At 42.8% G+C, this 17,679-nt stretch overlaps 1 protein-coding gene across 1 annotated transcript in view; it reads right to left on the reverse strand.

The window, feature by feature from the left end:
• Window positions 1-3,361: 3,361 nt before the first annotated feature.
• The window catches only part of slc7a10a (solute carrier family 7 member 10a), a 33,467-nt gene continuing 19,149 nt past the window's right edge, over window positions 3,362-17,679 (reverse strand). The window contains exons 4-11 of the mRNA XM_053676485.1: window positions 13,915-14,040; window positions 10,561-10,714; window positions 9,986-10,109; window positions 9,771-9,874; window positions 9,595-9,691; window positions 9,335-9,484; window positions 8,403-8,580; window positions 3,362-7,910 (exon numbers count right to left, since the gene is read on the reverse strand). Of these exons, the coding sequence (XP_053532460.1) occupies window positions 7,804-7,910; window positions 8,403-8,580; window positions 9,335-9,484; window positions 9,595-9,691; window positions 9,771-9,874; window positions 9,986-10,109; window positions 10,561-10,714; window positions 13,915-14,040 (1,040 nt within the window). The 3' untranslated portion in view covers window positions 3,362-7,803. The remainder of the gene's footprint in view (window positions 7,911-8,402; window positions 8,581-9,334; window positions 9,485-9,594; window positions 9,692-9,770; window positions 9,875-9,985; window positions 10,110-10,560; window positions 10,715-13,914; window positions 14,041-17,679) is intronic.

The raw sequence follows: 17,679 nt of genomic DNA on the forward strand, positions 1-17,679 counted from the left end.
AGCATCTACTCTTGTGGGGGTTTTTTTTTCTTTTTTTTTTTTTCTTTTCTTTCCTCGGCTCTTTTACGTAGATTGTACTCAAAAACATAATTAAATCATTTCTTCAAAAGTTCGAGTTTTCCTTTCACTCCTCAAATCACCTTCGTTCGCGACGTCACTTCTTTATTATCTTCCATCCGACGTTCACCTGTCAGCGTTCAGATCAAGCCTCTGGCTAATAAGTACATCATTCCTGTCATGAGAAAAATCTTTTCCTTTTGAAAGCATGAGCTGCCATGTATACGGGACGTGGGTAACTCCCAAGAATTATTGGCACCCTTCTTTCTATTTGTCTCAAATAAAAATGGCTCACGATGATTCAGATTTTCCACTCGATTAACCAGAGAAAAGAATGACTTCTGGTTAAAAAAAAAAAAAAAATTGAATAAAAATCATCCAGAATTTCCATTTTTTAAAATATAGTAATACTTTCACTTAAAAAGTGTCAACATTGAGTCATTAAAAAAAAAAAATTGTGATCCTAGAAAATTTTTTTTTTTTTTTTTCAGTTGCCCTTAGTGTTCACGTGAAAACGTGACCTTGACATTTCCCAACACTTTTTAGTAAATAATGTGATGGTGAATTTCTCCAAAAGTATTGGCAACCTTTATGATAATGAGCAAAAAAAAAAAAAAAAATCATATGTAAAATGTTCACAAATCCAATGAATGAATTTCCATAGCCAATTTTTATATTATTATTATTATTATTATTATTATTATTATTATTATTATTATTATTATTATTATTTTAGAAATGTTCAGAAGTTTTCATTATGCTTCTGATATTTTTTTTTTTAGAAGTTTATTTATACTTCGGATCGTACTTTATCTTATACAATCGTTTCTTCCCGTCCTCGTAACGCTTGCCGCTAATTGATCACAGAGAACTGACTGGTGACTTCCACATGATCCGAGTGAATTCCACATGACACCGAAAGCTTCGCATCTCTGAATGCTTCTGATTCGAATTCTGCGTCTTTCGAGTCCATAAAAATATCATAAAATAATATTTCTTTTGACAGCGATGATATGCTCCTGCCAATTACGGCGGTTATTATTGAACTCTAAAGAGTTTGCTAGACGTCTTTCCAGATCTGTCTGTAAGCCAGAGGGGATTTTTTTTTTTCCAGGCAGATTTCTTCAAACAGATGCCAAAAACAAAGCTGTCATCTGGCACCGAGTCTACAACAACAACAACAACAACAACAACAACACCACAATCTGCCAAGTGTTCAGTCAGGAAAACATAACTAAGAGTTCATTAAATGAATCCGTCATCAGTGTGTTAGAGAACGAAAGTTTAATTGTGTTTAAATAGATGATGTGTGTTGTACTTTTCATTTCTTTCATGCAACATGACGCCTTCTGTAAAAGTTAATAACGCTGTTTCCTGTGTGTGTTTAACTCTAGATACCTGGGGTTCTTTGAATGATCCTTGTTAACATTCTGTAAAAGTAGGCGTGATTGTGGTTTTTTTTCCCAGCTTTCCATATATAAGCCCCATAACCCCTTACTTTTTCTTTCTGCACACTGGGGGGCAGATGCCTGGGTCTTATCCCCCATCTTTCAGCCATCATGCACATTATTTCTCCTGCCACCAACTCCTGAACCTTCCACACTCATATCCCAGAGACCTGGCTGGGGTTTGAATCGGCAACCGCTCTACCCAGAGGTGACGCTCCTCCAACTGACCCAGAGGATCTCATACAAGCGTCCTGTTTTATAGGACTTTTCACCCTGAACTAACGCACAGCTTCAAACCCGGCACGTCAAGCACCACAGACCACAATACAGATCATGAGCACTGCTTATTGGACTTTCGTCCTAATAAATGGCTCGAACGTGTAAGTCAAAGAGACTTCCATGACCCATTTAGTGTACGAGGAGCTGGTTGATGTTCAGCACTCGTACCTTTCACATAGTTTCTCTCAGTAAGAGGGAGTGTAGCTATGAGAACGCTGCTAAGCAACACGCACCAACACACCCATGAACCTGTTGCTCCACTGTACCTGTGTGCTTCCTGGGAAATTTTTAAATGGTTCCTTTAATCATACAGAGTATGACTTTGCTCATGGTGTCGTCATCACGGTAAATTCCGGCATGAAACCGTTTTTATGTAAATGATGGAATGATCATTTTAAAAACATCGAAAACATGAATAATAAATCCGTTTTTAAGAAAAAAACAAACCCTACTACCGTAAACAACACTCACCTGTTCACATTGAAGTCGTGCAAACCAAGCCACAGGGTCGTTATTGCACACACTCCCACAACACCATCTTAAACATTGTGTGTTTTTACTCAACCCTTCAGCATTCATATCCTCAAGGCCCGAGTGGGGTTTGACCCAGCAACCTTCTGACCCAGAAGCGAAGATTATCCAATCAACGCACAGGATTTTCTACAGTGTTGTATTCTTAGTCTCAGACTGTCCCACTGAAGCAATCGGACGAGACCACAAAGATTTACTTATACTAAGTTTGCCTTTATGAAACTAAGAACCCTTAGTCATTTTGCTGAGTGCACTCAGAGACAGTCACATTACCAGATAATGTTCATGTAGTAACTAAAAACTGATATAGTAACTGATCTTTTTACTAAACTCATATATATATATATATATATATATATAAATAATCAACTTTGAGCAGGGATAGGTGTATTTCCTACTAAAAATGATGCGATTATATTTCTCATTTAGGGATAAATGTTGGATACCTAACATCCGGTAGATTGACTCAAGTTTTAATCAGCTTCCATTAATGATTTAACAGTTAAGAATGAATAAATAATCTACAGAAGCCATATAATATAAATAGACATTAGGCCACTAAATGTGATGAGGATAAATGGCCAGCAGAGGGCAGCAGAGATTAGTGCTGAAATTTACGGATTTAATTTCTGAGTTTTCTTTCCTTGATAATTTCCCAAAATGGCTCAATAAAAGAATAGATTTTGGCAAATAAATAAATAAATAAATAAATAAATAAATAAATTCTTTGCTATCTGTTTAAAATCTATTTAGCAAGAGAATACCGATTCACATGATTTACAATTTAAAACAATCACATATGGAGACGCGATCTGTACTCGTTCGGATTTCGATGCCGATCCGTGTGTTTCCCGTGCGGATGCGAGTGAATCAGAACGAAAACTCGCGCTCGGAATGAAAAAGGAAGCACGTTCGCCTCATGGAAGATTGGTGGAACTAAAATTTTGACCACTTCTTACACAATCGTAATATTTTTCTTATTACTTATTCGCCACACGTATCCGTGTGCGTCTTAACAGTCGACAATAACACAACCGGACAACGGCTAAACTTTTGAATTAACTTTATTGTTCTATTTTTGTTACACGTACCCATCTTTTACAACAAAGTACATCTTTATAGCACACATTCCCGATGTCTCGCTCGGCTGGCCTCAGGAATGCTGTCTCTCTCTTTCAGGAATAATATTTATACGGCTGGGTTTGTTCGAATGAAGCACTTGGTGACTGAGGCAGAGAGAACGGGGTCGGTGTCACGTTTAGGGACAGAAACATCTCGCCCTGAAATGGAAAAAGTCTAGACTGACCAATATATTATATTATTATTTGTTTAAAAGAAAAAAGAGAGCGAGAGCGAGAGAGATTTAGTTGGGGGGTGAAACTTGTTTGTACAGCTATGAAGAAATCTGTCGAGTCTACGTGCTGATTTAAGTCAGGAGGCTCTGGGAATAGATTAGAGACGCATCATTAACAACACCGTGCTCGTTTACTCACTCGTCGAACGTGCTGTTACCGATTTCTGATGTGACGCGATATGTTTAACAGACAGTGTGAGGAGGCTGACCCGAGTGTGCAGAGCTGTATCAGTGAGATGCTGTGAATTGTGCATATAAAAGGTATTCACGTGCGCGGAGGAGTGAGAGCATTTCAGTTCAGCGAGCACCGGACGCTCAGACACGCCCACTTCCTTTCCTCTCACTGGGCAGCGTCTACGCCGTGCTCGTAAGTCAACGGCCACGCTCGCTCACACTGCTCTGCACGCTCAGGTTTGATTGATTAATAATAAGTAGACTTCCGTATCGGTATCGACTTGGTATTGATGCACCCCTAGAACAGACACTGTAAATGATGAAATATTATTCAAGCATGTCTCAGCGGAATGTCCCTTTTTTTTTTTTTTTTAGTCCCCATGAAACCTAAAATACATTTCTTCAATTCCAGCGTAGCAAAAACACGCGCACGGTGATTGTTAACGTGTCGTTAAAATTCAAAACGCGATAAGAAGAGACGTGGCCGAGTTCCTGGGGTCGGAAAATAGTACGATCTGAGTTTTGTTTGGCAGTGGCGTGTTACTGCGGCAGGTCACTGTATAACTATAAAAAACAGTAATAAACCATTAAAATGATTAAACCTCTGTTTGCATAGATATATTACAATGGCTTATTAACTGGGGTTTGGTTAACAAACGATACTTTTATATTAAAGTGACTTTAATCCTGACGGGTTAAGGGATAAGTGCTGGAGTTAGATGAAATACATTCACAGTCATCAGGTGTCCTTAACACACACTCGACTCACTTTTCATTGCTTGTGGGGTTTTTTTTTTTTGCATCTATTAAATGATAAAATGGTTTAAAAAAAAAAAAAAAAAAAAACACGTTACAAACCCTAAATAGCGAAAAAAAATTCCACAAACCATACAAACACTCTGAAAATGTACCATATGGCAAAAATGTAAATGTGGTCCTATGCTGCGTTCATGAAAGCTGGGTGGTCAAGTTTTCCCAGAACCCCCCCCCTAGATAGACATAGACACAAAGATACATGGGTAAACCCTAGATACCTAGGTTCCTCTGAGCACAGAACCCTGGGAACATTGGGCCATAGATACATGGGGTTCAGGGAACATGTAATACTGGGAAGATAGGGTTCTGGGAATATAGGACCATAGATACATAGGGTCCTGGAAACATAGAGGCCTAGGAACATGGGACCATAGATATATAGGGTCCTGGGAATATAGAACTGTAGATACATAGGATCCGGGGAACTTAGACGTGTAGAAACATAGGGTTCTAGGAACATGCCAACAATGGGGCTCTTGACGATAGGCACCAGGATATGGCTCTGGAAGCATAGAACCCTTGGAATATAGGATGTGGAAACCTAAAGCCTTGGGAGCATAGAACCTTAAATACATAGGATACTGAGAACAAAGGACCTGAGATACATCGGGTACTTGAAATATAAAAACGTGGATAAATAGGATTCTGGGAACACAGTGCCTTAGATAAAGAAGGCCTGGGGAACATAAAAGTGAAGAAACATAAGGTTCTGGGAACATAGGCTCTGGGAGCACAGAACCTTTGGAACCTAGGAACTGGGAACACAAAACAATAGGAACACGGAACCCTAGATGAATGGCACTATGGGTGCCACCGTGTTGAAAACGACGTCACAGAATTCCAACTCTAAATGGTAAGTATGCTATAATCAGAAGACGGAAACGCCCCACTTCAGTCACGAATGCAGCATTAGAACCAAATTTGCGTGTGAAAATAATCAGTTCATTCTTATTAATCGCGATGTGACAGCACATTCTGTAAAAGCACACACATACAACAAATATCTACATTCCAGAGTGCATGATCATCATATAGGAGGCAGCTGCAGCATTAACACACACACATTTACACCATCACACAGCTCCGATCACACTTCAGCACACGCCTGTCTGGCCTGGTTTCAGTTCAACATCCGTAGTATAGCGTAAAGTAACACTATGTTCACACTAGAGGGCGACAAAGTAACAGGAGAGTGTTCTTTTGGTACGTGTCACGGAGTCACGATTTCAGGGGCAGCGTCAGGCACCGTTGGAGACGCTCTGAAGAAAAATAAAGCTTGGAAGGAAGTAGCAAAGATCGTTGGGGTCTCTGCTGAGCGTACGTAGCTAGTACGGCTGCTAATCGGCCAACGGAGCTAGTACGAGGCCAAGCACGTAGCATGTAAACGACCACATTTCACACGGATTAGTGTGCTCTTTAAATAGTGTTTAACTAGTTTGTTTTTGGAAGTGTAGCTACTACCGTTTCGCATCGGAAATAATAATAATAAAAAAAAGAGACAAAAACAACGCTCGACATGGCCACGCCCACAAGCGACAAACTACAAGTGACACTAACGACTTCTTTCTTGCTAGTGTGAACGTAGTGTAACTTCATCCTGCATCCTAACGTGCACTAATATCGACGGATGACACGAACGCTCCGCACACCAGCAGAGGGCGTTTGCATTAACAACGTTTGTCGTAAAAATGTCATAAAATTTGCACATTTTGCGGAATCGCTAACAAATGTCGGCCACAAAGTCACGGGTGTTGTTAAGTCGATGTGAACTGTAACGTGACGTTACTTAAATAGCTTTTTCAAAGTAAATTCGTCGAACTAGCGTCCCATCCGGGATGTATTCCCACCTCCCAGTCGGCGTTCCTGGGACAGACTCCGTTTCCACCACGTCCCTAACCAGGATAAAGTGCTTTACTGAATATGAACGAGTCAAGCTTATTGAATAAACAAAGTGTACGAGTTGTTCTGGATTTATCCGAGTCGAGAAAATACGAGAAATCTTATTAGCTGCTTAAATCGGGATACCTTCTTTCCCGCTTTTCTTTCCCTTAACATTCTTTCAGTTACCTTTCTTACCGTTCCGTTCTTTCCGCTACGTTTCTTTCCTAAACGGAGCTCTATTGGTCATGGAGTGCACTACACATTCCCTAGTGGGCATAAGCTTGTGATTCGGACAAACGGTTTTCCGAGAAACATAAACGTATATATATAATAAATATTCATGCATGAAGATGCCGTTGGAGACGACCTATCGCTGTGAGAAAAAGAAATAAAAACTGAATTACGGTTTAAAAGTAAAAATAAAAATAATGAAGTTTTTGAGGACGGCTACTTGAATGGATTTTAAGGCTTCCCGTCTTCGAGAAAGGAATAGCTGCAGAAATGCTCCGAAGTCTCGATATCATTTGCATATTTTCGCCTTGTTTAAAAAGTACACACCAGTTTTAAGGACACCTGATGCAGAGCTGAACTTCATGTTCTGAAAAAAAAACAACAACAAAAAAAAACAACTAGAAATGAACTGTTTACACACGTCCCTGTGGTACGACTTATGGATTTATGGCTGCATGCCATATATACAAGGACTCAAAGAAGAAACACTCACACTCGCACACTCACACACACACACACACACACAACTGAAAGTTATGGGCCGGTAGTCGTTAATACACAAAGAGCAACAAAACAAAAGATCCTGCACGGCTCAAGAGAACACATGCTCCGTATTTTAAATCAGGAATGGCCTCCAGGTAGCAACGAGTGGAGGTCAGTGGAAACCGGTTCCTTTTGTGAGGACAAAAGGGTTCGTTTCACACATTCCGACATCCGCAGGCAGCGGAAAAGACGGGAAAAGCCCGGGATAATAAAAAGACAATGTGCACCTCCCCTCTTTCAACCGGCCTCTCTGTCTTTACACACATGAGGAAATGAAATAAAATAACTGAAACTGGAACCTAGAGCACCATAGAGAAATCCGTCTCATCACCTGCACAAGAAACTCAGAGTTAATAACTGCTGCTTTTCTGGGTGGGTTGGGTTTTTTTTTTTTTTTTTTTTGACCCCGTAATATTAAAAAAACAAAAAGAAAGAAAGAAAAAAAAAGAAAAAAATAGGGGACAAATTTTCCCTGGAAGTTTTGACGCTTCAGAGCTCCGACTTCTCGGTTTTCTCTGTGAGAGGCTCCGTTTCGAACGGATCTTCCTGAGGGAACACGACGTAGCACACCTTCTGGCCCAAATACGTCACACGCTCTGAAAGAAAACAGAACAAAACCACACACACACACACAAAGTGAAGCAGGATGAGTAGAAGTTACTCTTCAGATGAATAAACACCAACATAAGACCTGTTTCAATACGTTGGGACACTGGGACAGATGCACGTACGCCAGCTTTATCACAGTAAATGATTATAATCTACGGAGCTACTGAAGATCATTTTCTCGTACAGAGGAGGAAAAGAAGAGTAAAGATTGTTAGCTCATGCTTGAAAACGTTAGCATGTATGGAAGAGTTTTTTTTTTTTTTTTTTTTAATGTATAATTTTAATGTTTGTAGTTTTCTTATAACGGTCACCTCCAGGAATTATTGCCATTAATTGAGATGCATGTTTGGGATCATTATCTAGCTGAACAGTCAAGTCTTATCCTCCCGGCAGACGCAAACCACGTTTTGTTCTGGTAAAGGCTGCCGATTATCCGGGAGTGTACAGATCTGCTTGGGCAGGTTCGGAGCGTCACTCACCCACTGCGCTGTAGATCCAGCGTGGCTTTTGTGACCACTGCACTCCGATGAAGTAGATAGGGACTCCGGTGAGCATGATGACCAGCCCCATCCCACACACCACAGGCTCAGAGTACAGACTGAAGCCCAGCAACACGGCCCAGAACACCAGGTAACTGATGGGGATCAGCAAACTCACCTGCACGCACAGATACAATAAACAATTCTGTAGTGCAGGAAAAGCCATGAGGTAAAGACCAAGAATTGAAGATGCAACAACAACAACAATAATAATAATAATAATCCCATTTTCATAACATCTATTTATGTTGATGCCTCGGTAGACATCCTCAGGACCAGGTTATGGTCCTGAAGGTGCCTACCAAGATTTGTGCCAGTGCGCAAAGCCATTGTTGAGATAAAGCCCCAATTCCTGTTTGGCGGCTTCGCCGGCGGATCTGTTGGCCCATTATGGGCAAACCGTTTGGAGTATTCAAAATTCACATCCATGGAGGTCTGAAGATCTGTACCAAATCTGATGTGTACCAAATCTGATGTTGATTGGACGTAATTTGTAGGAGGAGTAGCGAGAAAACAGTTTGACAAAATCCAAGATGGCGGAAAATCTAATTCGGTGGAAGCTGACGTCATAGGGTGCATCGAACTTGTCTCGACCCTGGGAATCTGGAGATGCCTGGCTTTCAAACGGACTTCTGGACACATCGTTGGAAGTTACGATGAGAACCATACTTCCAAATCAGGCCCAAATCTGACCCGATCCGTGGCCTTTTTCACATCACACGTCCGTATCCACCACCAACACCTCGCAGTGGTTCATATATTTCTAAACTCCACACTGGTTTCTAGATTGATTTAATCTCTTTAACGGTGTTCACGTGTAGCTGAGCGCACTGCTGATGAATCGAGTGTGTAAGTGTGTTTAAGCGACTCACCTTAATTGGTCTGAAGAGATTGGGTTTCTTCCAGCGATAGAACAGCAAGCCGGCGATGGTCACGCCGTATGAGAGGTAGTTTATAAAAGACACGTAGTTGATCAGGTTGTGGGTTTCACCAATGCAGAGGATGACGATGGTTGCGGTGCACTGAAAGAGGGAGAGCGAGAGAGAGAGAGAGATTACAGATCGTAGCACTTGTGAGATTACGGACCGCGACGTGTGTTGAGAGATTACGGAGTGTGTATCACGTCTCTTACACAGACGAGCAGAGCCGGGATGGGTGTGCAGTTCTTCAGATGGATCATAGCCAGCAGGTAGGGCAGGTGTCCTTCTCTCGCACCTGAGAAACACAACCTGCACAGAACAGATAATCACTAGCCCATCCCACGTGACATCATCAGTCTGCCGTGAGTTCGCACGGCGTCGCGTTTACCTGGAGGACGTGAACAGGTAGCCGTTAATCCCTCCGAACGTTGACAACGCCACAGAGATGGGCATGACCCAGGAGAACATCCCCAACAGCTTCTCACCAAACGTCTGCAACGCACATCAACACATTCAGGTCAATACAAGTGTTCAACTCGGCTCAATCGTCTGACCAATCAGAAAACGGCGATCCGGAAGGGGGGGTGGTCAGAGGTCACTTACCACGGCGACGGCGTTGGACGCGAGCAGCTCCTCGGGGGTCATGGAGGAGAAGTAGGCGATGTTGGTGAGCGTGTACACTAATGTGACCAGAGGAATGGAGATGTAGATTGCACGTGGCAGATTCCTGTACAAACACACGAACATGCAAATGCTAACTTTCTCACAATTTGGGTTTTTAATGCAGGACACTACACGTAAGACTGCATAATTACATGTCTGCTCTTCAACTGTACTATTAAACATGTCAAACATCAGCACTGATGTATGTATTTCACCACTATCGCGACCACCATATTATCGGAGAAAACAACTCTGAAAAAAGCTTCAAGCTCCGCCCACTTCGCAAGTTGTTTCCTGATAGATATGTCAATGTATGTGTCATTATGACATATATGTTAGATTCTTTAATAAACATTATTTCCCACAATTATTAGAGTGGAAATACATAAAGCTACATTTACTGTTCAATTTGGTCTTCCTCAAAAATAATTACGGAGTCATTCCTGGCAGATTCCCTACAATCTGAGAGCAGGGCCTAGTCACAATCGGTGGGCCGTAGCTGAAGTGTGACTCACTTGCGTGGCTCCACCACCTCCTCGGTGACGTAGTTGAGGAAGTTCCAACCACTGAAGGCAAACGAGGCCTGCAGGAAGGCCAGAGCGATCTGCCCCACTGACGGATCTCGGATAAACTCGAACGCTGCTTGAGGCTCCAGAGCGTCATAGTGCCCTATAGAGGGACATACATTTATATATACATATATATATATATATATACATATATTATATATATATATATAAGATATAGTTTTGTGTGTTGAAATATTTGACTTGCAGAACAGAAAACATTATCAGCTAAGCAACAAAACCTGACAACATTAAAACATTTCCAATAGTGATATCTGCACTGGGGTAGATGATAAAATATTTAGATAATTAACACTGCAGCGTGAGCCAAACGTCCATCTGTAATTGTTAAGAACATTTTTTAAAAAAATGTTTAATTTGTAATACAGTTGTCATGTTGATGATGATAAGACTTTATTGGTCGCATATATCCCAGTATGTTAGGAAGCTGGGGTCAGAGCGCAGGGTCAGCCATGATACAGTGCCCCCTGGAGCAGAGAGGGTTAAGGGCCTCGCTCAAGGGTCCAACAGTGTCAGCTTGGCAGTGCTCGGGCTTGAACCCCCGACCTTCCGATCAGTAACCCAGAGCCTTAACTGTCAAGCCACCCCTGCCCTGCATTAGCCCCCCCCCCAAAAAAAATGTTAGACATTAAACATGACATGGTGGTAATGAAGTGAAGATCATTTTCCTGAAGTGTTTTATTCCTCTTATACCGCAGTATTATGCCAACAAGTACTAGTTTTAATTCATTAACGAATGATACACTGTGCTTTATCCATTTATACTATGAGACAGTATAAAAAAAAAAAAGAGTTCGTCCATGTTCTCACTTATGATAAAGCAGCTCTAAACCGTCGTCCCTTCACAAGCCTCTCTTTTTTATTTCTCTTGAAGTTATTAAAAAAAAAAAAAACCCCAGCTTGACATGTTACCGAGAAGTTAAAATGAAACGTTAAATTAACAGCACAGTTACAGCGTTATCTCTAAGCACTGACGCTGGAAACGTCTTCGATGAATGTTAAATCAACGTCTAATTAGAGAAAACGTCACCATAACAACAATTACTGTTTAAAAAAAAAAACACCTGTTAAAAGTCCCTGCGAATGAGCCGTTGCTATAGGAACGATAACGCATTAGAACGAGCGCATTCATACGAGCTGCTGTTCCTTCTGAGCAATCGTTACCCAGAAGTCGACAGCGCTGTGGTAAGAAACACGACTGAAAGATATTCGTGAGGTTTGCTCGTCAGAAGCATCACTTTTACGACATCTGATAGTTGAATACCGACGACAAAAAGTGAGTAAGAGGACGCTTTACAGGTGGAAGGTTAATCTGATAATGAACCACCAACAATCAAAGGCTTAACTCTTCACCAGCGCTAATCCTCTTGGGTTGCTGATGAAACATTGGACTATAATCAGACAGTCAGGCTGGATTATCACAGTCACGCCAGCGCTCGAGTAATGACGTGCTCAGTTTCCTCCTCTGTCTGAGAGATTCATTCATCTGAACAGACAAAGAGCCTCAGAGGTTTTCTCCGTTCGCTATTTCGGTCGCTCAAAAGGCTTTTCAAGGTCGTTCTCAGGAACGCCTCAAAACCGCTCTGTTCTCCGAGAACGCGCACAATGGACACGCGGACAATACGGCGAGTTAGAAACGACAGCCGATTGTTTTCCTAGCACGACGCATCCTGAACTGCTTTATTCCTCTTATACCGTGGCGAGTCGGCGATTACGGTTTTCACTTAGTTCTAAGTAAAAACTACACGTCATACTTTTTAATCGTTTAACCTCACGGAATGTCCACGGAACAAGTTCGTTCCTGTCCCCGTTAACGTTACGGCGGCTGTACACACTTCACTTTACTAACGTGTCACACGGGTACGTCGGAATCAGCATCTGATTACGTTTCCCATCAGCCACCGCGCCACAGTGGATCACGCCACATGTCCGCCTGCACCCGGATCACGTTTTTGTTAACGAGTCGCGTCACTTGCACCTCACGTGCTGTCTCCGTTGCTGTGAAGTGGTTCCGTCCCGTTCTTTAGTCCGTGTATATTGTTCTGCCTCGAGATCCTAGCTCGTGTTTTTCTGCGTCTCAGTTTGTGTCTAACTCTCTCCTGCACTTGCACCTTCCACCTTCGCCTCCGTCACGTGACACGGCACAGGTTACTTCGAATGTCGTACTGGCCGACATTCGGTCTTTCAAGCAAACGGACGACAGAACACACAGAGTTTCTAAAAAACTGCAGAGCGTAAACGCCTCCGTCGTGAACATGTCGGAAAACTTCGAGTTACGGCTTTTACCTACGACCGTTACAAAACGCTGGAACTGGAGACTCCTTCCTTAAGTGGAGGAAAACAACAACACGCTTTTCACCTTTCAGAAAACGTCACGTCAACGGATTGACACACGGTTTTTTATCCGTTTATGTGCAGCATCCGGCACGGGAGTAAACAATTTGGGGACTTATTTATTTAAATATACCCATTTAAAATGAGATATATGTAAATTGTCAAACAACAAACTGTTAGTAGATAAACAGATAAATAAAATAAAAGTAAAAATGCAATCAACACACCAAGTTAGGTGTGCAGGTGCAGGGGTGGCTTGGGGGTTAAGGCTCTGGGTTACTGATCGGAAGGTCAGGGGTTCAAGCTGCCACTGTTGGGCCGTTGAGCAAGGCCCTTAACCCTCTCTGCTCCAGGGGGCGCTGTATCATGGCCGACCCTGCACTCTGACCCCGATGCTGGGGTATGCAAAGAATTATTATTTAGAGAAACAAAGCAGATGTCCTGATTAACTACTGCTTCTTTTCTTGTCTGTAAAACGAGATCAGTTTATATTGATTATAATGTAAAGTTGGCTTGTTACGTGTAAAGCTAAAAATAACGCTGGGAAAAACTACAGCTACTTGTAGAACAGTTAATTCACGGATTTAAAATAATTTAATTAAAGCTTGTTTAAAATAAAAAAGGAACAGCCTGTGATTTTGGTTAAGCATACAGCATTATCCAGCAGTTATATATTTATTTGCCGATATGTCGCTTCATCCCAGTCCAGGACACGGTGGTTATTAACTCAACCAAAACTAAACGCAGAATAAAAACACCCGTCTGAACTCCGTGCTCCTCCCGATACAACTTCCTGCTGACCTGGAGCTAGTAATGCAGGTCATGTGACCTGGAGCTATAAAAGCTGTTTGTACTAGGGTTGAAGATATGAAAAGGCTTTGTTCATATAGACACACACACACACACACACACACGCACACACACATACACGCACACACACACACATACCTTTGCAAATTTGGACCAAGCCCACTACGATAATGAGAACAAGAGCAAGCAGTTTCCCGATGGTGAAGAAATCCTGGATGCGTGTGGCCCAGCGAACACTGGAGCAGTTCACCCACGTCAGCAGCACTGAGAGAGAGAGAGAGAGAGAGAGAGAGAGAGAGAGAGTGAGAGAGAGAGGAAAACAGAAAAGATTCACACTTCATATGAAACACATACACACATGTAAAAACTGCTCTTCCCTACAGTACAAATGAAGACATGGACGAAATGAAATCTAACAATTCACACGTACACAAGCCTCGAGTCTCTGAGGTGGAGTCCAAGTCGAGTCTCGAGTCTCTGAGGTGGAGTCCAAGTCGAGTCTCGAGTCTCTGAGGTGGAGTCCAAGTCAAGTCTCGAGTCTCTGAGGTGGAGTCCAAGTCAAGTCTCGAGTCTTTGAAGTGGAGTCCAAGTCAAGTCTCGAGTCTTTGAAGTGGAGTCCAAGTCGAGTCTCGAGTCTTTGAAGTGGAGTCCAAGTCGAGTCTCGAGTCTTTGAAGTGGAGTCCAAGTCGAGTCTCGAGTCTCTGAGGTGGAGTCCAAGTCGAGTCTCGAGTCTCTGAGGTGGAGTCCAAGTCGAGTCTCGAGTCTTTGAGGTGGAGTCCAAGTCGAGTCTCGAGTCTCTGAGGTGGAGTCCAAGTCAAGTCTCGAGTCTTTGAGGTGGAGTCCAAGTTGAGTCTCAAGTCGTTGAGGTGGAGTCCAAGTCGAGTCTCGAGTCTCTGAGGTGGAGTCCAAGTCGAGTCTCGAGTCTTTGAGGTAGAGTCCAAGTCCAGTCATTTTTTTGCCACTTAAGTGTGACTCGAGTCCAAGTCGCAGACTCGAGTTTCCAACTCTGCCACGTACACATCGACTGCTTCTTTGAGCTTAATGCCACATTTCGGCTGCGATAGAGATCCTTGCCGAAGCAAACCCTGATCCCTGAATCCCACTTTCTCGCGGGATCAAACCCGTCTGTCAGGTGATCTCGACTCTGTCACTATTTTGTAAGGAAAGAAGCAAAAAGAGAAATAAGCAAAATAAAATGTGGAGGAAGGACTGGTTGGTGAGAGGCAGACACTCGCCATGTTTCATCAGGATAGTGATGAAAAAGTAACCATTTTTATACTTTGCATCATTATTATTACTGTGCGTATATTCTCTCCTCGCACTCCCGTACCAACAGACGGACGATCAACCGGATTCAGGGATCTGCTGTGCATGACCGCAGATGAACACGATTTCCTCCCTGACTGTTTTTCGTCACTGTACTTACAGCTAATCCCAAAGGCAATTTACACTACACAATTCACTTCCGAGAAAATCATACGTGCTTGAAAATATCGGCACCTCGAAGAGCGTTCACGGGCTGAGAAAACGGCTGGGAAATTAGGGTTGAAATCATGTAGTGTGTTTTATCTCGCCACTTCTGCTCGATAAAGACGCAGTGATGAAGACGAAGCGATCGTTTTAATTGAACTCAAACACTACACTCACTCACGTGGGGTTCTGTCAGTCCTCGGAGTGCGCCATAAAAAAGGCTCCTACTGCAACGGCATATACGACGTTTGTTCCTACTGTCACGGCGTTGCACTAGGGTGTGTTCACACTCATCATATCAAAAAATATTCTGGCTTTGTCATAAATCTCATATTCGCTCTGTCTTTCACGCTGGTTTTTTCACATCCCCCCCCCCCGAGTTGTGAAACTCGCCTATCAGGAAACGCTCGACTTTTGGAAGCTCGGCTGCGACCCAAAAAATGCTGGCGGCAGAGCTTTTTAAAAGCGCTCGCATTCCACCTGTCATGCGGCCGCGTCACATGGGATTACATGAAAACGTGTGCTGCTCGATGTTTCAGGATCGACGTGATCGTCACACTGCAGCACCGTTTCCCCGAAATCATCCGTAACGTCGTGTTACCTCCTAGAGAGTTCAATAATCTTTCAAAGGAAAACGGTTGGTTTTTGGCGGTCAAGTTACCAAGCGTTAGCAGATAGTTAAGAAAAAAAAACATCTATTAGAAACGTCGCAAACTCCGTGTTTCCGACATGGCTCAGATTATCCTAAGAACGCCGTGGATAAGTACAGGGAGAGTTTTACAGAGAGACTACAAATAAACTGGAGCCACTTTCTGCTTTCAAAAGAAGCCATTGTAATTGCAGAGGGCCTCTCGGTACAACTCAGTACAGTTCAGAATGACTCTCTCTCTCTCTCGATCATATTTCACCGTAGGCCGCTGTAGAGCTTTGTCGGTTGTTGAAGTGGAATCACGTGTTTCGGGGGGAACGCATCACGGTGTGACGCGGTAATGGGAACAGCGTGGCTGAATTCGCCCATGTGGCTCAGATTTCACAGAGTAACGTCACAGAGTCTTTCATATGCGTTTCGTATGATCTGGAAAATGTCTTTCTAGCCAGTCCTACGGGGTTAGTCACAGTAAAGACAAAGAAAGAAAGAAAGAAAGAAAGAAATGATGGAGAAGAGAACAGAAGAGAACTGAAAAGATAAACAAGTAAGAGAAGGAGAAAGAGCGAAGAGGGAAAGAGGAAGGAAGAAAGGAAGAAAAGGGTCATGTGTATGAAGAAGAGAAGGGCCGAATGGAGAAAAGGACAAGAGACATACTGGGAGAGTGAGTGAGGGGGGGGGACAAAAGAAAAGGAGAAAAAGGCCGGAAAGAAAGACACAGTATGAGATAGGCGGAAAAGAAAAAGAGGAATAAATGAAGAAAATAAAGAAGAAAAGAGCGTGAAGGTGAGAGAAACAGGGCCTTACAGCGTGGTTTATCACCGACTGTTGATGAAAGAAAGAAAGAAAGAAAGAAATGATGGCGGAGAGAACAGAAGAGAGAAGGAGAAAGAGAGAAGAGGGAAAGGAGTAGAACGGAAGGAAGGAAGAAAAGGGCAATGTTTTAACGAAGAAGAGAAGCGCCAAATGGTGAGAAAGACGAGAGATAAACCGGGAGAGTGAGTGAGGGGGGAAAAAAAAAGAAGAAGAAATGGAGAAAAAGGCCAGAAAGAAAGAAAAATAAAAAGCAAGACACGGTGTGCAGAAAAAGAGGATAACATTTTAAAAGAGGGGGAGAGAATGAAAAGAAAGACAAGTCTGAAGGGTGAGAGAACAGGGCCTAACAGTGTGTTTAATTACTGAGTATTAATGAAGGAAAGAAAGAAAGAAGGCTAGAAAGAAATGGAGGGATAGAGAAGAGAAAAAGGGATGAAGAAGAAGAGTTTAAACGTTTATGTACATGTCTGTGTATAAGTCAGGTTTTCCCTTCTGCCTACTGGACATGCCGACATGCTCAGGAGACATAATCAGTTGTGTAGACATGTCTTGTGTGTGTGTGTGTGTGTGTGTGTGTGTGTACATATATGAATGTGTGTTTGTGTGTGCGCTTGTGCATATGTTTTTGTATCCCGTCTCGTTTGACAACAGCTCCAGTGGAGATCCGGTGTCTCCAGGGCCGGCTGGTGCCGTGAATCCAGCAATGTGGCAAAGGACACTGGGTAAAGGGGACACAGCTTCCCCCTTCTCATCCATCACTGCCTGGAGCTGCCCACCCACACACCCACACACACACACACACACACACACACAACTAAATGCACATTAGCTTAACAACCACACAAAAACCGGGAATTAGTCAGGATCTGGAAACGAACGCCAGCCAGATAAAAACACACACACACACACACACACACACACACACACACACACACACACACTGCACAGCAGTGCGCCGGTTGCCACTGCTG

Source organism: Ictalurus punctatus, chromosome 27 (assembly GCF_001660625.3).
Source record: "Ictalurus punctatus breed USDA103 chromosome 27, Coco_2.0, whole genome shotgun sequence".
Lineage (NCBI taxonomy): Eukaryota > Metazoa > Chordata > Actinopteri > Siluriformes > Ictaluridae > Ictalurus > Ictalurus punctatus.